Raw genomic sequence first — 27,215 nt, forward strand, 5'->3', positions numbered from 1 at the left:
AAGGGACCTGAGAGCGGGGGAAGACCGTAGAAGGGGAAATCAATCGGTGTTAATCAGCAAGCGATTAGGGCTGGGGGTTTAGCTCAGCAGCATAAGCACCTGCCTTGCAAGCAGGCGGTTGTGAGTTCGATCCCTGGTACCGATAAAAATGAAAAAGACAAAAAAAAAAAAATCAGCAAGCGATTAAATACCATTTTCCTTGACTCAAATGATTTCCATTTTATTCAAGTGTTCTACAATTGACGATGAAGTTGTTTGCTTTTCCTCACTTTGGGGGAGTCCTTTTGTCCAATGAATAACTATTATTTGCTTTTAAAAGTATTGTGCAATTTCTAAATAATTTTTAACTTCAGGCTGATATTGTCAACTCTGTCTGGTTAGGGTTTTCTGTATCACCTCCAGAAAGATGGCCATACTGTCCAGAGCCTGTCTGGGAAACTGGCCTATATATCTTGTGCCCTAAAGGATCTACTTCCTCAAAGATGTAGCCAGGGGGCTCAGAGTATGAAGCTGGGCACCTGCCCATTTCTTTGGGAGTAAAGCTGATGCCGTAGGTGGTCTGACCCTCCAGGGGAATATTCCCTCGAGAGGGAGACCACATGGGCTTACAGCTTTTGGTACTCATAAGTGGATGGGGCACATAGTGGGCCTGATTGGTGGTCAGGGAGTCCAAGGGCTCGGTGGGACGGTTCAGCTGGGAAATGGGCTTGACTGGCTCTGTACGTGTGCTGGCCCACTGCTTATAGTGTTCTCTGGTGGTAGTGGAGCTTTCAAAGCGGCAGCTCTTCTTAATTTGGTGCACTGGTCGGCAGGACTGAGCAGGCATACCCTTAGGGTACATGTAGTGGGACTGTACAGTTGTCAGAAAATCCATCTTTTCTTCAGGAGGGACATAGGGGACAGGAGCTCTGGAGAATACCTGAGGTGTTGGCCAAGCTTGGTACTTATCACGAAACTCTGTGGTGGTAGAGAAAGGTGTATCTAGCCCAGGGGGCCTGTCTGGAGGTTTCATGCTCTTAGTAGGCTCCCCTACCAAACCCCGATAGGACTCTTTGTGGGTAGTGAGGCTCTCGAAAGGGATATCACAGGGTCTGAACTTCTCTGCCTCATGCACAAAGCGCTTCTCCACAGGGTGAGGCACATAGTTCATCTTGTAGTTAGTCAGATCCTCCAAAGGGATGTCACAGAGCCTTGGCATGTATGGAGGTTTACAGCTCCTGGTGTTCACAAGGGCCTTTACTGGATAGTCATCCTGGTGTGTGGTTCTGCTGTCAAACTTTGTGGATGCTGGCCGGTAGTTGTGTGGTGGACGGAGAAGTTCTCGCCTTGGTTGTTTCCAAGGTATATAATCAGCTAAAATTAAAGCAGAGGTAATTAGTAATAAATTAGATCCATATATTCTAAAGGACTCTAAAGCCATAAGCCAGTTCCAATGAGGTAATCTCAGAGACAAGAGGAAAACAGAATAGATCCTTGTTACCACCTCAATAAGGGTTAAAAGTTTCAGCTTTACAGTATTTGCCGGCTACTTTGCAGAAGAGACAAATTTATAGGAGGTTCCATTACACTCCACAATGCTGCATGCAGGAATTTTAGAGAATTCAGGGCTGTAGGAAGATCTGGGTGAAACCATTCTAGGAGACAAATTAAATGTGGCTCATCCTGATTCGAGCACTATTCCTTTCCTCTATGGGGAATGTAGCCTGTCTAATCAGCACAGAGTGACTGGGAAGATGCATGTGGCATAATGAAACAGATGACTCAGAATCCACTACTGGTGAGCCAATGGCCACCTCCACCAAGCCCACCTGATCACTTGCAAGAGGACAACCACTGTGTGTCTATGACCCTCGTGTCTAAATCACATAAATGAAATATGTTGCTCCAAGGGAATAAAGGCATTATATTGGCTGGTGAGAAGAAAATAGAAGTTTATGTTTGTACAAATTTAAAAAGGAGTGTTCATTAAATCTTTAGATAATCCTAATAAAGTGAGTGCTAAATATCCATGTTACAAATGCAGAAACAGAGGCAGAGATATTATGAAATTTGCACCAGTTCGCTGGCTAGTAGAAAACCACGGATTCATATTTAGAGCCAGAGCCCATGCTATGCAATCCACTATCTGATTTAATAAAGAACAAAGACTATGTGCCAGCCAGGCTTGTGCTCAAGTCTTTCCATACATGATCTTATTTCATCTTCACAATAACTCTCTGTGGTATGAGTATCTCTGTTTTGCAGATTTCCTAAAGCAAGACTCAGAGAAGCTGAGGCATTTGCCCCAAAGTCACAGGGTTACTGTGTTAGCTTTTTGTCACTGTGACAAAACACCTGACAACAACTTAAAAGGAGAAAACATTTCTTGTGGCTCAAAGCCTCAGAGGATTCTGTCCATGGTCATCTGTCTCCATTGCTTTTAGACTTGAGGTGAGGCAGAGACAGCATGACAAAAATAGAGCCAGACAGACACAGAGAGCCTGCCACAGTCGAGGTGAAAGATTTCCTTCTCCTCTCTTTTATTTCATCTGGCTGCAGCCTAGCAGATGTTGCTACCCACTTTTGGAGTGATCTCTCCCATCAGTTTGCAGTCCCATATGCCAGTCACCTCTGGAAACACCCTCTCAGTCACCCCCAAAAATGTGCTTTACTACTCAACCATCATTAACAGTCACAGCTTATGAGAGTTAGGAATTGAAATTTAAACCATATACTTGACTCCAAAGCCATGCACTTCTGACAGCCTGCTTCATAATTATTGATGCTACTTCTAGAGAGTAAAGTGCAAAAGAATAATAACCAGAAATAAATATTTGTAGGAGGAGATGTTCAGAATGTTTCAAAAATAAAAATGATTGGTCAGCTATACCTATTCTTGTCATATCTCAAGAATAATCTATGCTGCAGAGCTGGAATGGCCAAGATGAAGGGAGGCCTGGATCTAAAGCAAATCTGCACTGGAGATAGTCCCACATCACTTAAAGAGCAATAGACATGCCCACAGACAGCCCTGCAGGAGTTTCCAGAGTGACCTTACCACACAGAGCTTCAGGGCAGCTCCAAGCCCGAAAGTACAGTGAGTAAATGGGAGCAGTAAACGCTGCAATTCGAGCGCCCTGACACTCTGCCTTTCTTTCCCTAATACTTGGCTCACAACCAAGATCTACATTGCCTCATTGTGCCCATAAATTACCAGGCCTGCAGAAGCCCACATGAACCTAGTGAACCCTCTGAATCCACAAGGAATTCTGTGATAGCTTTACAAACAGAATGAACGCACTTTCCAGGAGCCCCGGAGGAGTGTCATCCACAGAAGAGTCTATAGGCATATAGTTAATTTTATTTTAAGGAGAAAAAAAATGAGACTGAATTACAAAAGTGACTAATAGAATTATTACAATATTTGATACACTGTACATTGTTGTCTTCATGGTAGTTATTCAGAGTAACGGATATAGGCATGATATGTTTAAAAACTAAAAAATTCCTCTCAAGGAACAGAGAAGCTAACTGTATAGCTATCTTAACTATCTTGCACATAACCTACTTTTCTTCCTTTCTTCCTTTACCCTATCACAGTTTGTCTTTTCTTTTAAACAGTTTCTTCTCCACTTTCTGCATCCCATTTACTTGTTCAGTTTCTCACACTATGAGACAATATAATTTTTACACGAGTCTGATTTCACTTATGATCTCAAGTTGCATCCATTTACCTATAAAAGCCTCCAGTTTATCCTTCATTTTGTCTGAGTAGTACTCCACTGTATTAAAAAACCACATCTTATTTAGCCATTCCTCAGTTGATGGGCTTGTTTCCAAGATTTAGCTGCAAAGTTTGCTGCATATATCACTGTGGTATGATGTTTTTAATTCTTCTGGGGAAATATTCAGAAGGCGAATAGCTGAGTCAAATGGAACCTCTAATCCTAGTTATTTAGGAATCTCCACACTAATTTCCACAGTGGCTGTACCAGTCTACACCCCTACCAACAATGGAGAAGAGTTCCTTTTTCCCCATAGTCCTACCAGCATTTGTTATTGGTTGATTTTTTGATGACAGCCATTCTTTATGGGGTGAGATAGAACCTCAGTGTTGTTTTAATTTGCATTTCTCAAATAACAAATGCTGTTGAGTGTTTATTCATGTATATATTTTCCATTTGTATTTCTTAATCTGAGAAGTGTGTATTCATCTCAGATGTCTACTTTTTAATTGGGTCTTTGAATTTGGAAGGTCTGACTTCTTTTAATTCTTTATGTGTTCTAGACAGCAGTCCTTTTGTCTGAGAGACAGTTGGCTAAATAACTTCCCGCTCTGTGGGTTGTGTTTTCACTCTGTTGGTGATTTCTTTTGATGCACAAAACTTTTTAATAAGATGAGATTCCCAGTTGTTGATTCTTTGAAGTATGTCCCAGACAGTTTGGGTTCTGTTATGAACTCTCAATCTACATGTATGTTTTCAAGGTTTCTAACTACTTTGTCTTCTAGTAGGTTTAGTGTTTCTGTTTTAATATTTAGATCTTTGATCCATTTTGACTTTGGTTTAGTGCATGGTGATAGAGATAGATCTAGTTTAAGTCGTTGGCATGTGAAAAGCCAGTTTTTCCAGCACCACTTATTAAAGAGACAATTTTTCTTCCAAAGAACATGTTTGGCTCCTTTGTCAAAGATGAGGTGGCTGAGTGTGTCTGGGGTTGCGTCTATATTTTCTATTCTATAATACTGATCCTCAGGCCTGATTTTGCAAATACCTTGTTGATTTTATCATGATTGCTTTGTAATATAATTTCAACTCTGGGATTATAGTGCTCCCTGACTTGCTTTTGTTGCCCAGAATTGCTTTTGCTATTCTAGGTCTCTTCTAGTTCCAAATGAATTTTAGGAATGTTTTCTCTAGATCTGTGAGGTATGTTAATGGTGTTTTGATTGGGATTGCATTAAATCTGTATAGTAGTTTTGGAAATATGACCATTTTCATATGTTGGTTATTCCTATCTAAGAACAAATAATTTCTTTATATTTTCTGATGTCCTCTTTAATCTCCTTTTTTAGGGTACTGTTATTGTCACTGTACAGATCTTTTACATCCTTTGTTAGATTGATTTCTAAGTATTTCATTTTTCTGGATGTTATAGTGAAAGGTATATTGTTCTGCCAAAAATTTAATTATTGTGGTTTATTTCAATACATAAACTTTTGGATTACCTTATCATGTTAAAAAATGTTCCTAGGATCTCCATAAGGATTGCATTGAATCTATAGATCAATTTGCAAGGAACTTCGATTCCTTAACAATATTGAATCTTTCATTCCATGAGCACAGAATATCTCACCATTTGTTTAAAATTTAATTTCTCCCTGCAGTCTGGTAATTTTCAGTATACAAATTCTGTACTTATTTTCTTAAATTTATTCCAAGTATTTTATTCATTTTCAGACTATTGAGGAAAAACTCTTTTCTTACAATAACAATTATGTGTGTGTGTGTATGTATGTGTGGTAATGGGGATCAAAACCTCATAGATATTATATACATGCTTTACCACTGAGCTACCTCCCTGATGCCTGAGCACTATTTTCTTTACTTCATTTTGACTTCCAATGCCAGTATGTAGAAATGCAATTGACTTTATATATATGACTATATATTTTGTACTGTGGATCAAACTCATGACTTTGCATTTGCATTTTATATATATATATATATATATATATATATATACACACACATATATACAGGCACACACACACACACACACACACACACACACACACACACACATATATATATATATATATATATATGACTTTTTTTATACTGTGGACCAAACTCATGACCTTGCATTTGCCAGGCAGGCACTTATGCCATTGAACTAAATCCCCAGCCCTGACTTTTATATATTACTCTTCAATACTGTCACCTTGATAAACTTCTTCACTAGTTCTAGTAGTTTTCTGTAGAATCTTTGGGATGATCTGTATACAGTATTACTGTCTGAAGATAAGCATAATTTTATGTCTTACCCGCCAATCTAGATGCATTTGATAATTTGTTTTCCTTGTGTCGTTGCACTGGCCAGAAGCTCCAACCCAGTGCTGAATGAAGTGGTAAGAGCCAACGTTCTAGCCTTGCTCTTCATCTTAAAGGGAAGTCATCTGGTCTTCCCACATTCAGGAAGAGGCTTGTGGAATTTTTTATTGATGTTCTTTATCAGGCTAAGAAAGTTCTTTCTTTTCATAGCTGCTTGAGAATTTTTATGTGACTTTTTCAAGTGTTTTTCCTATCAATTGTGTGGTTTTTGTCTTTTATTAATGTGGTGTATTAATTGATTTTCTGATGTTACATCAACCTTACCTTTCTAAAACAAATCTCACAATTTTGTCATTTATTCTATAACAGTATTTTAAATTTGTAGGAGACAAAATACATTTACATAGTTATATTCATAAGGTCTCTATTTCATTGCATAGATTTGTGTCACCATCTAGTTTCATTTCCTTTCAGCCTGAAGGATTTCCTTTAGTAGTTTTTATAAGACAAGTCAGCCAGTAAGATGACTTCTCTCTCTTTATCTGGGCATGTATTTATTTTGCCTTCATTTTTGGATGTATAAATATCTTGCATGAAATTTAAGGAATTTCAGTAATTGACCCTTCAAATATTTTTTCTGCCTCATTCTTTTGTGGGTCCCATTATGAGAACACTGACACCATTGGTGGTTTTCCACAAGTTTCTGTTCATTTTTAATTCAAGTCCTGTTCATTTTTAACTCTTTTCTGTACTTCAGATTAGAAAATCTTTACTGGCTAATCTTTATTTTCATTGATTCTTGTGCAAGCTTAGCTATTGAGTCCCTCTAGTGAATATTTATTTTAGTTATTATCCAACTTCAGAATTTTCATTTATTTTTTTATTTTAAAGAGAATAAAACCAATCAAACCAAACCAGTGTAAGAGATACAGAACTCCAAAACATTATGAAATCAACACTAGTTACCATAATGCCTTTTGATGTCTTCAAAATAGCTGCAAATAACTTTGGACATAGTAAAAACCAAACAGAACAGAATAAAATAGAAACAATCAAAACAAAACAATGAATGAAATAAAAGACTTCAAAACAAGCCAACAGTAAATTCAAAATTGCTACCATAATATATCTTGTTATCTTTGAAATAGTTGCTCCTGCCATCGGATTTAATGTAATCAAACAAAACAAGAGAGAATCAAACTCCCAACCCAACAAAACAATGGAAACAGTATAGGACCTCAAAACAAGACCATAAGGAATCAACAATGGCTGCAACTCTCAGAAGGAGATCCCTCTAGCTGCCACACTGTGTACCACTATCCTCTGAACCTATGATCAGACTGCTGGTCCTAGACTTGCAATGTTAGTAAAACTCCAAAGCACCACAGGCATCCAATTGCATTTCACCTCTATAGCCATCATCACAGCCTGTGCTTCTCCAGATAAACTGGTCACTTACAGCAGGGGATGGCAGGGAAGGGAATCGGTACTTCTTGTTTGCCAGCCCCTGCACCAGAATGAGCTGAGGTCTGGCTGTTCCAGTCCGGTGGTGGCCCACACATGGCTTCATTTACTTTTTTGTGATTTCCATCTACTGGTATTCTTGATTATCATCGTTACATTTTCCTTCACTTCTTTAAATATAGTTTCCTACTGTTTTGTGACTATATTTATAATAGCTACTTTTAAATATTTTTCTACTAGGTCCAATGTCAGGGGATCCCTAAGAAATAGTTTTGTCTCTTTTCCCTCATACATGAACCATACTTCCCTCTTTTTATTCATGTATCACTTTTTTTTTTGAGACAGGGTCTCACTATGTAGTGCAGGCTGGCCTTGAACTCATTATGTATCCCAGGCTGGCCTCGGACTCATGTCAATCCTCCTCCTTCAGCTTCCCAGGTGTGTTTCACCATGTCCAGCTTTGTCTCACAAAGGTTTGTTAAAGATCCAAGATCTTAGACAATATGGTAGAACAACTTGAATTCTTAATTCTAACCCCTCTACTAGGAGGTCTTGTCTTTGCTATGTTTAGTGAAATACATTACTTCTATGGTTTTACCACTTCTGCAGCATGTACTTATTCATATTTTTGCTCATTTTCTTTTCCCCCACTCCATGAACTCACAGTGCCAAAAGCCACATTCCCAACCTTTCTTTTTGTTTCTTTCTTTTTGAACTTTGAGACAGGGTCTCTCTCAGTTTTTTGAGCTGGCTTTAAACGTGTGATGCTCCTGCCTCAGCCTTCCAAGCAGTCAGGATAACAACAGGCACCACCACACCTGGCTTTTTTTGTAACTGTTTTCATTTTTACAGTTGGCTTCCTAAGGTTCACCTGTATCAGCAATAGCTCAATGGTAGGAAGCCTGAATAAAAAGATGCACCTCTCTCTAATCTCTTAAACCTACACACAGCTCATCTTTCAGACTACCATGAATATGTCTGAGGTTGTCAAGACCCACTGTGTTTGTTTCATTCTCTGGATCTCCTTGTTAAATTTTAGCTTGGCTGTGTGTCTACTGCTTACCACAGTTAATACTGCAAACCTCAAACTAGTTTCAGAAGTTGTCTTCTCTGATTTTTTTCCCATTGGAATCACTACTGTTTTTATCTAAACCCTAGGGGTACATACTCTATTCCAAATCAGCTCAGACCCCACTGGCAGAAGAGCCTCTCCTCACAGCCCAGCCTGCCCAGCAAGAGCTAGCACACAGATGGAGTGTGGGATCATGGGGGCACGGATGCCCTCTATTCATAACAAAATCTCAACAGTTTTACTTGAATAAATGCTCTCAATCATATAATTTTTGTTATATACTTTTGGTTCATTTCCAGAGTCTTAAAATGGTTGGTTTTCACCATTTTGCCTAGTTTTATCATTGCTGTTTGGGGAAGAGGATTTGCCAAGCTTCTGACTCCACCATTCCAGAACTCCTCACTCTCTCATCCCCAGACACACTCTTAAGTTTATTTTAGGCCAGTAATAGTACCAACTATTTATTCAAAATTGGCTTCATTTTAATTGAAAATCTAATCTTTCTCCAAGAGCCATTAATGGCTCTATCAGCATCTTGAAAGCATTAGGGGGCCTTAAAGGGAGCCATCTTGGGGAATATAAACCACATGTTCCACCCCAGACTTCAGGCCTCACTGAAATAGGGGCACCTACCTGCAGATACCCACATGCTACTACCTCGGGTTACTTGGAGGTGGGTAGGAGAGGGCTTTTCTGGTCCTCTTCTGTGACAGATGAAGTGTTAAGAAAACAGGTTCATAGGCTTAATGTTGCCTCATGTGATTTCTGATACCCAACAATACAGCAGAAACCACATTATTATTCAGCCTTCTGACTTCCTCCACCCAGCATTTATTACAAAAAGCTCTCCACACGGCCTGAAAAACCTCAGAATTCCATATGACAAACTATTCACACACCAGTAAAGCCCTTCAGGGCCAGAGTGTCATGTGAGTAATTGGCAAGAACCTCTTTAAAAGAGATTCCACTCAATAATGTATCTTTTAAAAAAACTTAGCTAAACCTAAAACTAAGCATCAAGTAATTACACTCTCCATCTTTCCAATTGCACAGTGTTTTGAAAATGTCACAAATTACAACCAAATGCTGCTGAAGCACATTTTATTGGTGGTTTGCTGGACCCCAGTTAAGGTGCTGGCCAGGAGTAGAAAGTGAAAAGTCTGAACATTTTCTTACAGAACTAATAGAAGCAGAGCTGTAAGCAAAATATAGATGGATCCATTGAAATACACACATGTAATAACTCTGGGTCTTTGGTTTCTTCTCCCCTTAGAAAGAGGGGCAATATATCATCATAAAATATGAAAGTTGCTACAGAAAATACTATAGCAGCGAATTTTCACAAGAGATAAATCATCCAAGACATGATTCACCAAGATATAAGGCAAGACTACGGTCCCTCAGACATGCCAGAACAAGTTCAGGAATGTCCCGAGGGCATGGTAAGTGTCAGAGGCTTTCCTCAACCCTCATTCCTGCTCCTTGCTAGGATCTACAGGGTAACCGGCTGTGTGAGAATGTGCTTACATATGTTGCCAAACACCGTCACCTGGAGCCCTTGTAAACAAGACTCCAGAACCATTCATCCATTTGTTCCTTTATGTGACATATATTTATTGTCCATTTCCTGTTCTAAATGCTGAGAATACAGATTTTTGGTATTTAACCCGCAATTTTGGAAGCCATGATACCACAGAATAGTATTATAACAAATAAACCACTCAAATTAATACAATTACAATATTTGCTACCACCTGCCTGAATGTCCCTCAGGTCAGAAGCTGAAACTAGGTGGGACGTTAGGGGAAAGGGTTAAATCGTGAAAGCGTTGTCCTGATGAACTGTCTTGGAAAAGGGCTTCAGGGACTAGCATAAACCTTTTATCTCTTTTCTGCCTTCTACCATGTGAAAACTCAACAATCAAATGTCATCCTAGAAGCAGAGACTCTGCTCTTAGCAGATGCTGAATCTACTGACACCATCTTGGATTTCTCAGTCTCTAGAATTGTGAGAAATGCATTTCTATTATTTATAAATTACCCAGTCTCAGGTTTGTTCTTACAAAAGTACAGCCTAAGATAGTAAAACTATGAAGAAATTTAGGTTGCAAAATAGCACTTATGAGTCATATCTAACAATGAGCTAACAGGTACACATGGAGGTGTTTTCAAATCTGAATTTCAGAGGAAAACTATGAAATACAACCTCAAGGTCAAATTTGTACCCAGAACAAAGCTCTGACCATCTACCCGTGCCAGACCCTGAGCAATTCAATTCTTCTTGACTGGAATATGTTTAATTCTGTTAAAGTAGACAAGCAGTCAATAGGTTAACAGGTTTTTTAACAAAAGTTAAACAAAAATAGAGAATAAAACAAAATTTTCTCAATTTTAAAGTTAACAGTAAGGAAATGTCAGTTATGATTTAATTTTATCAGAAGCCTATTATTGCCTAGTTTGCAGAGGGCAATTCAAGGTGTAACTTCATTAACAAGGGAATACAGAAAAGCTGGAGGTAAGGGCCAGGGATTTAGCTCAGTGGTCTAAGTGTCTGCCTGGCAAGCACAAGGTTGTGAGTTCAATCCCTGGTACCAAAAAGAAAGAAAAAGAAAAGTTGGAGGTAGAAAAGACTAAATCATGAGTACTAAGTTGGGTCTTTTCCCTGTATATGTGTTTATTCTGAGTACTGTGTGGAGATGAGTAAAGAAGACATCTCTAGCGGTATCATTACATTTACTCCATTCATGCTCACCTTCAGGGCAAGCAAGGAGCATTTTTCATTTCCAGAACCATCCTTGCATTTAGAGCAAAATGGAGAATAGAACCAAGCAAGAAATTGCTGTAAAGAGTTTTGAACTCCCCCAAGACCTAAACCAAAGGCGCTCACAAAGACAGTATAAAGAAAAAGAGATTTTGTAATCTGACGTGCCCTATCCGAGTCCCTTATTTCCTCCCATCTTGGGTGTAAAGTGTATGCTCTAGTTCCATTCCTCTGCCCAGCCACTCTGTATGTGATGCCCCATTTCTGCCTTCCTGTAAACACTGGATAAAAAGCAAGACAACCACCACAAACAGATGCACAGGCTGCCGCACTGTCAACCTGGTCATGCTGAGTCCTTTTTGAAGCACCCATGACAGTATCTGCTATCAGGAGGCAACTGCAAAGAAACAGATCCATGGGGCTGGGGATTTAGCTCAGCGGCATAAGCGCCTGCCTTGCAAGCAGGCAGTCGTGAGTTCAATCCCTGGTACCGATAAAAAAAAACGAAAAAGACAAAAAACAAACAAACAAACAAAAAAAGAAACAGATCCTTGTCCCCTTAGAGCTCACATGACCAAGGAGACAAAAGTAAAGCAAAAAGTGGCTGCACAAAGAGTTACAAGACACCCTGAGGGAATCTAGTCTGGCATGGGGAGCTCAGCTGCTAGTGAAGGATGAGAGCTGGATAGGGAAACAGAAAGAATTCAAACATGTCAGCTGGCCCGTAGAGGAAGAGAACTGAAAGGCAGCCCATGGGCTGGAGTAGAAGGGGGCTCCAGAAGCAAGACCAGAACCACAAAACACCGAGGAGTCTTATAGGCTTGGAACTTTGACCTAAGAACCATAAAGATCATTAGAGGAGTTTGAAGGGGAGAAAGTATCACAAAGGTGTCTTTCTTAAAAGACTTCCAATCCCTTTCTGTGCAAATGGCTAAGAGCCGATCGATCGGAGGTGGCCTCCCACGCATGCCTGGGTACTGACCTGCAGAAGACAGAGCAGGGTTTTGCCAGAGGAAGCAATAGAAGAAGGGAAGGGGAGTTTAGAACCCTGGTAAGGATGGATTACAGGGATATGACAGAGAAGAGGCTACATAAGGAAGGGCAGATGGTGAGAGAGAAGTAGAGGCATCAGTGAAACGGAGGTCTCAGCAAGGTCAAGGACTGCCATGATGGCAGGAGATAAGTGAGTAAGCCAGAAAGCACACACTTGAGAAGGGAAGCCGTTTTGGGAGTGGCAGTATCCAGATGCATCCTGGCAGAAGGTAGCTGTGGAAGAGTGACACAAGAGCACACTAAAGAAAGTAAAAGGACCAAGTCCAGCTTGTTGACAAGGCCCATGCCAGTCCATCTCTGAGTCTGTTACTGGGGAAGGTAGAGGAGCTCAACCACGTGTGGGACCCCACTGAATGACAGATATACAGGAAGGTTCTTACATCACTCCAGCCTCATCACCTATACCCTAAACGCTTGGCCTGATTGAATAAAACCATCCTCATCACAGCCCTTCACAAATCTGAAACTATTACACGTGAACTATTTAGCACATCTATCTAGGGCAACAGCGTGCATTGTAAGCTTCAGAGTCGCTGTTTCCCGATCTCCGCCTCTGTGCTCCACAGAAGGAGTAACTGTCAAGCACACAAGAGTTCACATCTCATCTCTCCTAGGAGCCTAAAAAGTCAGAAGCAGATCACTGTGCTCCCATCAAACTTCCTGGAACCATGCCTGGCATGTAATAGATACTCAATAAAGCATGTATTGTGTATCTTGAAAAAGCTATAAGGGGTTTTGAATGTTTTTGCCATAAAGAAATGATAAATGTTTAAAGAGACACATACGTTTACCGTGATTTGAACATCACACCACCTATATATGTATCAAAGTACATCATACCCCATAAATACATATTATATATGAATTTTAAAATTTTTTGAAAGAATGAATGAACTTTGCTTACATAAAATCTGAAAATGGCAAAACTAAAGTTTTAAAGTCAGCATAACGACTAAATTGTGGATGGATTGGTTAACTGCAAGGGCATAGTACTAATGACATATTTCCTTATCTAGATGCTGTTTATGTAGGTGTGTGCCATTAGAACTGATGGATATGTATAATTATGATGCATATATTGTTTTCATGTATGTTATATATGTCAATATTTGGAGGGGGACGTGGAGGTACCAGGAATCAAACTCAGGACCTTGTACTTGCCAGGTAGGCACTTACGTCAATATTCTTTTAAATGAATGATGTGAAACAATCAATCTGTGGTAGAACTGAATGTAGCTTAAATTTGAAAAGTACATTCAAACAGCAAGCTAGGGTAGGGTTGGCATGTATTTTCTGTAAAGAGCAACATATACATGAATTATATCTTAGGCCGTGAAAAAGGTCACTGTTATGATTATTCAACTTTGCCACCATAGCACAAAAGTACCCTTGGTAATGCATGAGTAACAAGGCCTAAATGGCTATGTTCCAATAAAACATATTTATGAACATTGGACTTCAAATGTCCTATAACTTTCACAGGTCCTGAAATGATCTATTTTTTTCTATCATTAACTTTAAAGCCATCCTTAGCTCTCCAGCTAGACAAGAACAAGCTGCCAGCTGGCCAAAGCCTACAGGAAGCTACTTGCTGCCCCTAGAACTGAGGGGAAGGGCACGCAGATCCTATTTCCTGGCCAGCCCTCCCTCGCTGCTCCTGACTCACTGCCCACCTTTGTAAGTAGGTAGACTCTCCATCTTGTCACTACATGGATATTTACTGTCCCGAGGTTTGATGGGGCCCACTCGGCAGACAAAATAGGGGTTGTAATCTTGCGTATACGTTGTGCGCAAATCCATATTCTCTTCACTTGGGATGTACTGATCAGGCTGGTGCAATTTCACTGGTTTCACTTTGTGAGGCCCAAAATCTCTCCTGGAAGAACAATAAGCACATGTCGTTGGGATCCTCAGTTTAGAATAAGGCTGGCATTTTCCGTTCAACTCATCTTTACAAACATTTTGTACTCTGTTCCCCAACTGCTCTTCTCCACTAGTCCCTGCTTCAAAGGAAGGGATCATCAAAGCTTCTCATCCAAGTCAGACCCCTGTGTGTCACCCTTGCCCCTTTCCTGCTGCCCAGAGTTTATCATTTACCAGTTTATCATTTATCATTCATCATTCCACCCTGTCTCTTCACCACAGGGCTTTTTCAAGTACTACTGTTTCTCTATAATCCTAATCGTTTATCCTGCTAAGGTTTATCTCATTCTTCTTCTTGACCTTACAGACAACTCAAGAGAGGAAAAAACAGTAAAGTAATTGGAGATCCTAAGTCCAATTTCATTGTCGTCTGCTGTTAGTGGCCCATTATTTGGGGGAGTATTAAAGTACGGCAAAAATATCTGACTTTATTCTCTTCCAAAAAAAAAAGTAATAAGAACTAAGGAGTAATAAAACCCAAAAATGTGTAAATTTTGTTGTAAAAAAGAGAGGGAAAAAAAGTGCTCTAAAAGATACAACTGCAAGTGTGTTTAGGGGTGTTAAATAGCTGACCATATTAATGTTTTTGGTTGGATCATTGAACACAACTGTTTGCAGACTCTCTGTTTGAATGTCCAACTTTGTATGCTGTGATACTGTGACTTGAGCAACTATCTCTAAGATGATAAAGTGTAATCTATTAACAGGTGATTTCTTACTATTTTTTTTTTTTGTAGTTCTGTATTACTTGTACCCTTACACTGCTTTGTTTTGTTTTGTTTTTTCTCTTTTTTCTTTTAAATAATTTTAAAAAAAAAAAAAAGAGTACAGCAAAAGATAGGCTAACAAGGGGGTGGATCCAATCAAAGTATGTTACAAGAATGCACAAAAATGCACAGTGAAACTATCCCACATAGTCAATGTGCACCAATTAGGAAGAAAGAAAATAGGATCAGAAAAGCAGGATGACGCCTACTGCACAGAAAGCAGTCTCTTCCCAAATCGTCGCATGGTTATAAAAGTGCCCAGATGCTACCTGTACACCACCTGGAGCCATCCTAGCCATTCCCAAGTTAGCTTGGCTCGTGCTGCCCACCAGGACAGTCTCAGCTTCCCACTCCCAATGCCAGCATCGGTCCCGTCAAGGGCTTCTGCTTTACTCAACAGTCTGTTTTTGCCTAAAAACCACTTATCCAACTGGACAAAGAGAAGGTAGTTTCCCTGATGGTGTTTGCCAAAGCAGCCTCCCAGGGGAGAGGAAAGGTTTCCGGACAGGAAAACATTAGGCCCAAACACCAATAAAACTTACTTCCCGGCCAAAATTTGGAGCAGCATAAGTGAGCCATGCTTGACTAGCAAAGGTAACATGCTTTGCTGTAACCTGTCTTGCATGAATTATACACAGGGCTGTCAATAAACCCAAACTGGATCCTGCAAACGCTTGGTGAATGGGAGGAAGGAGTTACAAAGCAGGAGAATTAGTCTCTCCCGGGCTCTGAGGGGGAAGTGGGAGATGCTTCAGTTGAATTCCCATAATACCCTCTGGGTAGATCTTAAAATATATCTTAGTGGCAGGTACAGGGCCTCCAGCCTAGGCTACCTTCCCAGGGGCCCACTACTGACAAACAGCAAGAGAAAGCTGCATGATCCTCAGATACCTGGGAGCAGACTGTGATGCGTCCTTATGGAGGAAAAAAGTTTAAACAGAAGCCAAAGGCCAGCTCCACTCACACCTCTCTTGGTGAACAAGAACGTTATCCTGGAGTCTTGTTCAGTATTAAGCCAATTATGGCAGGGAATGAAGAGTGTAAGGCCGTGGACTGCAAAGATAAGTGGAAATACCCAAAAATCCCTGTCTGAAAACCAGTTAAGTGGAAAGTTAACTTTGTGTCCAAAAATTGATGTTGAGAAGGAAATGCTCTGTAGGGAAGTTGAACACACTCCCCGTGGGATGCAGAGAGGTTTTAAGGCGACCTGAAACCACACACCTCTGAGCCTTCATAACACCGTGTTTGGTGATGGCTACCTAAGCCACTGGCCTTCCTCACTTCCAAGAAATATCAGGAGATGCCCAAAGGCAAGTAGTGAAGAAATAACCAGGTACCCCACTCATCCCAGAGCACCAGGAGTTCTTTCCAAGCACCAGCATGCCATGCCCAGTCCCTGAACATGCAAGGCCACAACATCCTGTTCAGCTATTACCAGCCAACTTCCTGTCAGATACACCACAAGAACCCTCCCTCCAGGGCTGTCAGGCCCTGCTCCTTTCACAGGCAAAAAGCAAATGAAGGCTCCTGAGCTCACCAGTTAATGGACTACCTTGAAGTTGGCTTCTCAAAGACAACAGCACATGCAGTGAAATTCTTGCTCACCCTGTTTGAGTAATGAGTTGTTACTAACTCCAATACAAAATTCAGGTGCCTGTGTAAGCATACATCTACGGTTAAATGTACTAACGGGTTCTAAGTAAGGCAAACCATTAGGAAAAGGTAGATCTCCTTCTGAAAAGAGAAAAATTTTTAAATCTAAAGTTTGATTCATTTAGTCCTTACCCAAAAATAGTTACTGGGACTTAAGCCTAAATTTAATCAGAATTTATGTGCTTCCTCATTGCATTTTTATGCTGAGAATGTTCACTGAAACCTATCATTAACCACAATATAACTGCATGTCCCCAATCACACATAATCTTAGTCTTTAAGTTCATGCAAAAGAAAAGTATTTTATTCTTCCCAGAAATTGCTCCAACTGGCTAGCTTTTTCTTTTTTTAAGAATGCTGGATCTTCCCGCTCCTTCTGTGGTATATTTCCTAATGTTTGTGCCCACTATGACTATGAACCAAGAACAAAAGTTGGTCAAAGATCTAAGTTTCTTTTAGATAAGTAGCTATAAATGTTATATAGTATGGAAGGCCAAGAGTCAAACTCAAAGTAAAGGTTAAAGTGGCCCCTACTGGGGAAATTGTAACAACTTGACTTCAAATCAATTGGCAAAGCTAAAGAAAGGTGTTTGACAAGAATTTCACTCAAGAAAAGAGGAAACAGCCTTACAGCTAACTAGGGTCATGGGCCTACAAGTGGGAAATGGAGATTTTCACCATGACAAAGGGTCATGCAACACTTTTTTAAAATGGGTATATCCCTGATAAACAATGCTCTTTAGAGGAATAATTTTTTAATTGTTTAGGCAAGATAGGGAACCCATCCCAGACCATTGAGATAGACCTCTTAGGTGAATACAGGGCTTAGTTCCCGGTCCTGAGTAATCAAGACCGGGACACTGAGTGCCCCTCATCTTCACAGAAATAGGCAGGAACCCAGGACATGGACTCCAAGATTCAAGTTCCACAGAACTTTCTCCTCTAGCTCCAGCTTTCCACATGCTGCTAAGTAGGGAAGAGACGAACATCTGTCACCCCCCTAGGAAAAAAAAAATACTAAAGAGTGGTCAAAACAGGCAGATTGTGCAGGGTGATCATCAGGTGGGAGAAGGAAGTGGTGCTGGGTAAGTCTTCATTGGTTAAGTTTCTGTTAACCGCTTAAGGGTCAAAGCTTCTAGCCTGCAAGCTTTAGTCTATACCAGGCCAAGCAGCCAGAAAACAAGTATTTTCCATTCTCTTTTTGAGTAAAGACATAGAGGAGCAAATGTGAGGCAGCCACATGTGCTAGAAAATAAGGAAGAAAACTGGAAAGAAGGTAACCACGGCAGGAAGCCAATATTCTGTATAAAACTGGGCTCAGCTCTCTCATGCATGTGGCAGACTTTAGACAATCAACTAAGGGTACAGAACTGACCTGAGATCCGAGCAGCCAACCAAGATGTGCAGTTTACATTTTGAGTCTAATCAGACACTTGCCTGATAAGCAATGCTCTTCAGAACCATTTTTTAAATAAGTGAGTATCCACAACACAGTATCTACAATGTCCAGAACCAACCCAAAATTACCTGATATATGTACAGAAAAATGTGACCACTGCTCAGGGAAAAAATATCATCATGGGGACCAATCCCAAGAAAATCTAGAGGTTCACTTTACCAGGCAAAGATTTCAAAGCTAATTTAACTGTGCCCCCTAAAGAAAACAAAATACTTGCCAGTAAGATCATCATGAATTAAAAGCTAATTAGTCATGGAGAGTGTAAACTATCTGAATATAAAGTTGAAAACTTGAAACCACTGTATCTGAAATAAAACATTCACTAGATAATGGACTTAGTAGAATGGAGATGAGACAGGAAAACTCAGTGAACTTGAAGATCGATTAATAGAAATTTTCCACATGGAAAACAAAGGAGGGAAAGGGGGATGAATGAATAGGGCATCAGGAACAGAAGAAATATTTGACAAAATAATAGATAAAATGGTTATAAATGCACCCAACGTCTTTGAAATGGCACAGGCAAATTCATGGCTGAGAATTTTATCTGAATGTCCTTATCAATTCTCAGGCCCAACCTATAAAGAGGACTAACTGTATCCCCAGTGGTAAAGCTCTGAGTCAGGGAGTTGAGCATATGTTTGAAGAGAAAGTATATCAAATTCAATGAAGACAGCAAGACTCACATCCAGCACCAACTTTCTTGCTTCTCTCCTGGCTTTTAAAAAGGATCCCAAATGCCCTCTCCCTTTTAGGCTTTCCTACCCAACTCCTAGGTACACTAAGTAGTCTTATCGGTAGATCTAAGAATCTGAAATACTTATTCCAGTCTTCCAGCTTTCAGCCAAATCTGTCAGCTCTGAGCCCATCTCCATCAGCTCTTCTGTTTCTCCAGTCCACGCTATCCATGGTCTCCTCCCTTTTAGGATAAAAGCCTACCACCAGTGAAGACTCATCTCTTTCTTCTGAGGGTATTTCTTTTGCCCACCTTTAGGAGGGTAGCACAGTTAACAAAAATAAGGTCTCATTTGGGGGCCCAACTGTTTTATATGGTGGCATGCTTAAGGGGAAATAAGTCTTGAAGTGCAAACCTCTTATTCATAAATTGATCTCAGATCTATCTGAACTAAAGGCAAATCCTATGCAAGAGAATTATCAAAGGCTGCAAGAATTAGCTTCATACTAAGAAGGGCTGGAAATTTCAAGCATTTCCCTTATGGCACCTGCTTCAAATTCCCAAGATTTACGATCAGTAAGAGTTGTGTGCAGCTGTAATCATGCCTCATGCTGGGATGATAACCTTTCCAGAAACCAGGTGTTTTGTGTGTCTGGACTTAATCATCAATCCAGCCAAGTCCTGGTCCACATGACTTTTTCATTCAGCAGGTGGGAGCGCACTCTTACACTAAGCAGAGTCAACTTTTAGACAGTAAGTGGGTGGGATAGTGTGGTGATAAGAGTCCTGGGACAGAGTAACACCCCACATTGAAAAAGTGGTGTAGAAACACAAGGTTGACCCATACCTGTTCCCAGAAGCCTCTGGTACAGTACCCATATGATGACTTCTCTACATTTTCTGAAACTGGCATAGTTCTGTTCTCAGTCTATGAAAACTAGTGTCTGGAATGGAAGGCACAGGGTTACCAAATAACAAAGCTGAAGTAGAAGGAAGAGAAGAGATACCCTCTGTTCATTTCCCCCGACTTCTCTTTTTAGGGCAAGAAATAAATAAGAAGGACTGGGGATTTAGCTCAGCGGCATAAACACCTGCCCTTGCAAGCAGGCAGTCATGAGTTCGATCCCTGGTACCAGAAAAAAAAAAAGAAAGAAAGAAATAAGAGAGACCTATGTCTACTCTTTTTCTTTCTCATGGGTAAACTTGATTCTACCACTTTTTCTTTTTAAAGTCCTTATGATCATTAATTAATAGCTTGTTTTGGAAATTCTTCCAGTAACTACAGTCCTCCCATCTAGTCACATCATGATATAAATTATATTTATTGTTACTCTGCCTCTGGAAGGGGCAAAGGAAACTTTTGAGTAATATGTTTGTTATTGTAGGTGACACAAGGCAAAGATAATTTAGGACAGGTCAGAGGGTAAGTTTTTGTTTTGCAAAGCACCATCAGGGGGAGAAGGGGGAATATGTAGGGCTACATCTGGGGATTTCAGAGCTAGAAGATTTGTCTAGGATTTGTCTTTATTCACCTAAACTTTGGGCAACAAACAGCATGCCCCACATCCAACCCTCAAAGTGTCCTTTCTGTACCTACAGGACAGGAAATATACTTCTAGTATATTTCCTAGTATCTGATACTTTACATCTCACACTGTACTCTGGATTTCTTGCAAACCGGATATAAAGAGACAGAATGAGCCAAACCTAGAAGTGGAGGATTTACGTTATCTCTCAACACTACTCTTACCCTTTTCTACCAGTTACATGTCTCTTATGTGTGTGCCTAGGACTCTTCATTGGTATTGCCCATTGTTTCATAAAAGGAAATTCAGTACTCAAGAATGGTTCCCATCTGTATCAATCCGTGCTTACTAGAAAAACAGATTTAATGCAACATACACAAATGCATAATAATTTACAAGATTGGCTTCCAATGACTGCCCACAGTCAGCTGTGGAAAAGTGCAAAAGGTCTGTCTGCTGGAGACCTGAAGGATCCAGCTAAAGGCCTGGAGCTCGGTGTAGTGTCCTGTGTGAGTCCGTAACAGGAGGCCAAAGGGTCTGCACTAGAGGTCAAGAGATGTTGTCAAGGTGAAGGCAAAGACCGGAGCTCCTTGAGAAACAGAAGCAAGCCTCCCTCCTTCATTTCCCCTTTATACCATTCAGGTGACAGGCTACCCTAGGGTGGGTCTTCTGTTTTCAGGAAATCCCTTTGCCACACTCAGAACTGTGCTGATCCAATTTAGTTGGGTATCAATCAGTTAAATATTACACCATCCTTTATTGTGGCTTTCTGATGCACCTCAGGATCAGAAAGCATCTTAAAGATGCTATTTTCTTGCCCAAATGAAGTCCAAACTATAATATTTATATTGTTTACTTTGAAAACACAGTTGAGTATTACAAAACTATTTTAGATAAATGCTTTGTATAAAAGTGACCTAATTCAGGTCAAGCATCAGGCAAGGACTTCAGCTATCTCCCATTCTCTAGCTGCCTCTGATAAATAGTTTTTCCCAAGCTCAGAGGTCTACTGACTTCATCTTGCCCCTTACTGATCCTTGTGCCCCTAATCAGGATAAAGATTTCCCACAGATCTAGAAGGTGGCAGCTTTTGATAGAAACAGGTGCAACTGACAATCTCAACCTCAACCTGCCAGGTCTTATGTGGAGACCCAGCCCAACTGCACTCAGAAATGTATCTGATGAAGTGGTTAATGCTGATACAATTGTTTCTGCTTGTTGTCAAGTCCATGAGTTTCTAAATCCAGAACCAATGCATGGGTATCAAAAATTAATTTCCTTTGTTCTAAAGGTGTTATGTCCACTTGGCCTCCTATCATATCCTTCCTTGCTTGTGGTTATCAAGAAATCTCTCCACCAAGCCTGTAAGAAACACCTATACAGAGTTGAAACCCATCAATCCCTGATGCCCTCAGAGTGCAGAAGGTGCCAAGCCCAGCGACTTCTCCTCCAAGATGTATCTATTCCATTGGATTGCCAGCCAGGAGTCACCAGTAGAGGTCACTAGTACAAACGGTCAGCAGAAGATTGCTAAAGCCTTTTAGAGACCAAACACTTAACTCAAAGCTCATTTATTTGTGGCAAAGTGCCAAAGTCTGCAAATAAACCTGAATATTGAGGTTTTAGTTTAGAGAAAAGCAACTGTTAGCCAATGCTTAGCTGCTGGAGTGAGGGGGCTCCATGTGCCAGCCACAACATGCATGCGACAGGTTCACCACTACTGTGCTAGAGTCTTGCAACACATAGAACCCTCCATGTAATAGTTAATTGTACTGTCAACTTGAATAAGAAACACCTGGTAGGTTGGTTTAGTACAGTTCTGGGTGTGTTTGGATAATTTATTTACTAAGTATCACAGACCCACCTTGTGTGTGGGTCACACCAACCAATAGGCTTGTAGCCTGGACGGAACAAAAAGGGAAAGGAAACAGTGAAGCCTTTATCATTTTCACTTCTTCAGAGGAACTCCAGTCTTTACAACCTCTTTGGACGTCTGTTTCCCAGCTTCTAGTACCAACTCTTCACCTCCCAATGCAGACCCTTCTTTGGCTACCTGCTCAGACTCTTACCAGCCTCTGCAGTGAGCTCCTGGCCTTTGACTTTTGCTGCACCCTCTGGCTCGCCAGTGCCCAGACTGCCCTTTCACCATCTTCCACCCCTGACTCTGCAGGTGGCCACTGCATGCTGACCTTGCAAATCCCTTATATATCATGTGTATTTTTATATCAAATCAATTGTCAGTGAACCCTAACTGACACACTTCCTGAGCAATCTTTCGCACCCTGACAATATCAGATGTCCCCTACTATGTGGCTCAGCCTCTGCAAAGACCAAGATCTAAATAATTTCAGATTAGAAATTTAAAAGAGGAATTTAAAAGAAAATATATTTTTTATTAATTTTTTTTTTTGAGACAGAGTCTCACTAGGTAGTCCAGGCTGACCTCAAACTCATGTGAGCCTCCTGCCTCGGGTTCCTAAGTACCGGGATCACCGGTGTGCAACACTACCCTTACTATTCATATTTCTTAAACATGCAACGTTCAGTTCAATTCAAAATCTACAGCATAGGCCAAGCCTCACCTTGGCAACTCAGTGACAGTGAGACTGTCTCAAATTTTTTTAAATAGGTGGGAATGTAACTCAGTGTGAAGGTCCTGGGTTCCATTCCCACTACCACAAAGTGAGAGAATCTACAGCATAACTTTAAATATGCTCATTCTCATCACTTCTCTTTCTCCATCATTATCACCTAAGCTGACCTGAAGCCTTGCACAAAGCCCAAAACTCCTTTTTGGGCAGCAGACTCTACTCTTTCCATTTCTTTACTGCTTTGTTTAATTATATATCCTTTATTATACAGACCAACTTACCTTTTCCCTGACCCCTACCTTGGCAAGCAAAAACCCTTTTTCTTTAAGATGGGGTTTGGGAACAACTAAGCTGGCTAATAAACTCAAGATTTTCTTTCAAAGATACAGCACATTAACATTAAGGCATTAATACCATATGTTGATACTATGTGCATTAGTACTATACATTATGATCTTAATGTTACGTATTAGTGCTATACATTACTGCTTTCCTGCTGGGCATTCATATACTAATCCAACTTGCCCTCACCTTGATGTGGTCAGGCCTTCCATTGGTATGGACCCTCTCTGGTACTCCCGCTTGGGCTTGAAAGATTCTCTGGGCAGGTAAGAATAGTAAGTAGGGTAGTTCTCGGTGTATTCGGAGAGCAGACATGGTTTCTCTGTCTTATCATAAATCTTAGTAGGAATATGTGGACAACGATGCCGCCTAAAAAGACAGATGGAGTTTGATTGGTTATTTGGAGAAGAATAGATCCAGTTTGCTAAGGTCACCTTCTCTAAATGTGATCTAGACTACAAACTGCATAGCTGTCAGAATTGTTTTAAAAAACATAATTTAACCCTATCTTTTCTCTACTAAACTGTGTAGGGTGGCCAGAATTTAAAACATAGTCTTTAACTGCAATTGGTAAATCAATATATACTTGGATCATAAAATTACACAGAAGCCTGGCTGATGCTCAGCTGTTACACGTACCATGCTATCTGTGTAAACAATTTCACACCCTAGGCAATGGCCTATACCCTGCACACACACACCCCACTTCTGAGTGCTGTTCCGACTCCCCCAAGCTGCTTCCTGAAGCCTCCCCTCCACCCAGCAGTTAAGGCTCACAGCTGACCTAACAGGGTGTTCCCAAGGCCCTGCTCTTTGGCCTGGCTGGCGTCTTTTCTAAGTGGTTGTTCTGAGTCAGCTCAAAACATCATTGTTGCACACAAGTAGTATTCTTACTACACAAAGCAGAACCACTTTGGTTCGGAATCCACTTAACACCTCTATTTGCACATTGAAAATAGCTGTTCTTCCAGGTTTCACCTTAATCAGTGTATCCTTAGACTTCTCCTGATGATCTTACCCCTAAACACACACCACCCTCCCCGTCCCTCTCCTTCTGCCCCTCCTACATGCACACATTTTCTCTCATCAGCTTGCCTGTGGCTTTTCTCATCACTTACTCTGATATTGCTTATTGGCTATCTTATCTGGCAGCTCAAGACCTTTTCCTTTCCTGTTCACTGCTCTATCCCTAGTTCCTCGCATCCTGCCAGACACATAACAGGCATTCGCTAATCACTTACTGAATGAATGGGTATAGAAATTGAACAAATGATAACATATAGCTTAGAGATAGAATTTGTAGTGAGCTTTTCCATTTTACACACATTAATAGTTATTCTACTTACTGCTAGTCAAAGGGCAGCTGTCAACACTGTCACAAAGCAAGCAGTATATAAATTACTTGTGTACCCACACACAACCCTCACAGCCCAGGTGGGCAACCTCTTGCCATCAGGCATCACCATGCTAGCAAAAACTCCATGTTAACAATTTCCAACTTCATTATAGCAGAAAATGACATGGCACTGCTTTTACATTTTAATTCCAGCAAATGGGAGAGGAATGAGAAATTGAAAGGAGATTGAGAACTCATTAATGTAAAGCTATTTTCTAACCAATAGCTGACCTGCCACTCAAATCATTATCAAGTTCAATGCTTTACCTATATGTAGTTGCCACCACTGTTGTTCTGCATACGTGTCTTTAACCTTCCCTGCAAAGTATTTTAACACCTGTGTTGTCATATGGTTGAACTGCATACAAATAGATATTCCTATTTTCTACTCATTTGTAGAACTGTGTATGGGAAAAGCATTAAGGTGATACAAAATTGATTCATGGTAAATATTTTAAGTGCACTATCCCCTCTTATCTGTAGGAGATATTTTCCCAGAGGATGCCTGAAACCACAAATAGTATTGAACTCTATATACACACTGTTTTATAAATTAGGCATAGTGAGAGACTAATAATTGCTTACTATGGATCTTGACAACCGCAGTATGTGATTTCTTTCTGCTGTACCCTAGCAAAAAGAGCTTCATTATATTTGTATTATACCAAAATACCTGTAACATGGCCATACTGTTCTGTATGCACTTTCCCCCCCTCTGGGTGACCTAATTGATATGTTAATCAATGCTCTCCTCTGTAAAGAATTGTGAATCCCTGGGAACCTAACCTAATTGATATGTGAACCATTGTTGCCCTCTACAAATAACAGAGGTGGTGCTAAAATAAGTTGACAAAGAATGGTTAATTACTGCTAGATTACTCTATCCTCTGCTAAGGAAAACAAAGGTTTTCCTCATTTCCTTAGCAGATTTCCTGATCCACACCCATAACCTCTTACTTTGTAAACTGTTATATGTACATAAAGGCTGCAAGTATGGAGGAGTGACAGACAGCTTTTGCAAACTCCAACTGTACTGTGTCACTGGGCCCAGAATAAAATAAATCAGCACTGCTTTTTTAAAATATGTTTTTGCCTCATATTTTGAACTCAAGTTTGGAGGCTCATTTGTGGATTACAAGACTTTCCCTAAAAATAACTTTCACCATTTTACTTAAGGGAAGTACTCTGAGGCCATTCTTTAGTAAAATAAGGGTTACTTGAACATAAACACTGCAATACCACAACAACTGATCTGATAACAGACTAATGGGAGGTGGGACATACTGTGTGGATACACTAGATGACAGGATGACTCACAGCCCACGTTCCATCCCACTACCCAGAATGTCACACAGTTTTTTGTTTTTTGTTTTTTTTTTTTTGTCGGTACCAGGGATTGAACTCACGACCATGTGCTTACAAGGCAGGCGCTTATGACACAGAGCTAAATCCCCAGCCCTTTTTTTTTTTTTTTTTTTTTTGCACAGTTTTAAACATAAACTGTTCATTTATGAAATTCATCATTTTTGGGCTGCAGTTTACTGAGAAAAATTGAAACCACAGAAAACAAAACAACAGATCAAGGGAGATTACCTAATTATTTACAAGGAAATCTTCCAAATACATGCTGTCCTTATTGTATGACTATCTAAGCCTCACAGTGTTAAATATAATCAGTAAGCTTTTGGGTTTTTTCCAAGATGAATATTGCTTGCATTTAATATACAATGCTTACTTTGTATTTATATTTTATATAAATATTTAATAATATATTTAAATATATTATATTTAAAATATAAAATATATTTTTATACATATTTAATAAAATAGCTCCTAGTTGTTGGTGCATGAGTACTTTAAAATATCTGCTGTTAACTCTAGAGATAGATAAATTGGTGTGTTTGTACAGTAAACAAAATAACTACCATATATAAATGTTAGATATTATCACCATTTCTGTGCTGATAATCAGTCCAATTATCTGGAATTTCAATCCGGGCCAGTTAGTACCCTGTCATTTTAGGATTCCTACAAACCTCAAATCAAAGAAACAAAAAGTTCTGTTTTACAAAATGTTTCTGTATATGCATCCTAGGGCCCACACTCTGAGAGAAAAGTCAAGATTTTATTAAGGACAACTCAAAGGCATTGATAATAAAACAGACTCTGCAAAAACAGACATTTTCCTTCTCCATTGCCACTGTTTTTTTTAAACTGGTAAAATTTGCCTTCATGTATTTTTTCTGTATTATTAGCTGTTTTTAAAAAATGTAACACACTATAAGAGTTCATTCCAACACAAAAATTTAACATCAAGATACTGTAAAATGGTCAGTATCACAAGAATGGATTTCAATATAGCAATAAGTTTCCATCCAGACATTGAAGTTCCATTAAATGAAATTATGTGGACATATTTATATAGGAAAATTCTATTTATTTGACTTATGTTGCATTAACTGAAATCTTGTCTTACATTGAAATCAAAAATTTTTATCCAA

At 39.9% G+C, this 27,215-nt stretch overlaps 1 protein-coding gene across 1 annotated transcript in view; it reads right to left on the reverse strand.

The window, feature by feature from the left end:
* Nucleotides 1–252: 252 nt before the first annotated feature.
* Nucleotides 253–27,215, reverse strand: part of Saxo1 (stabilizer of axonemal microtubules 1) — a 99,130-nt gene continuing 72,167 nt past the window's right edge. The window contains exons 2-4 of the mRNA XM_063251685.1: nucleotides 23,508–23,687; nucleotides 14,055–14,257; nucleotides 253–1,353 (exon numbers count right to left, since the gene is read on the reverse strand). Of these exons, the coding sequence (XP_063107755.1) occupies nucleotides 350–1,353; nucleotides 14,055–14,257; nucleotides 23,508–23,687 (1,387 nt within the window). The 3' untranslated portion in view covers nucleotides 253–349. The remainder of the gene's footprint in view (nucleotides 1,354–14,054; nucleotides 14,258–23,507; nucleotides 23,688–27,215) is intronic.

The sequence above is a fragment of the Cavia porcellus genome, unplaced genomic scaffold (assembly GCF_034190915.1).
Source record: "Cavia porcellus strain 051 isolate PalLab524CR breed Dunkin Hartley unplaced genomic scaffold, mCavPor4.1 scaffold_1, whole genome shotgun sequence".
Lineage (NCBI taxonomy): Eukaryota > Metazoa > Chordata > Mammalia > Rodentia > Caviidae > Cavia > Cavia porcellus.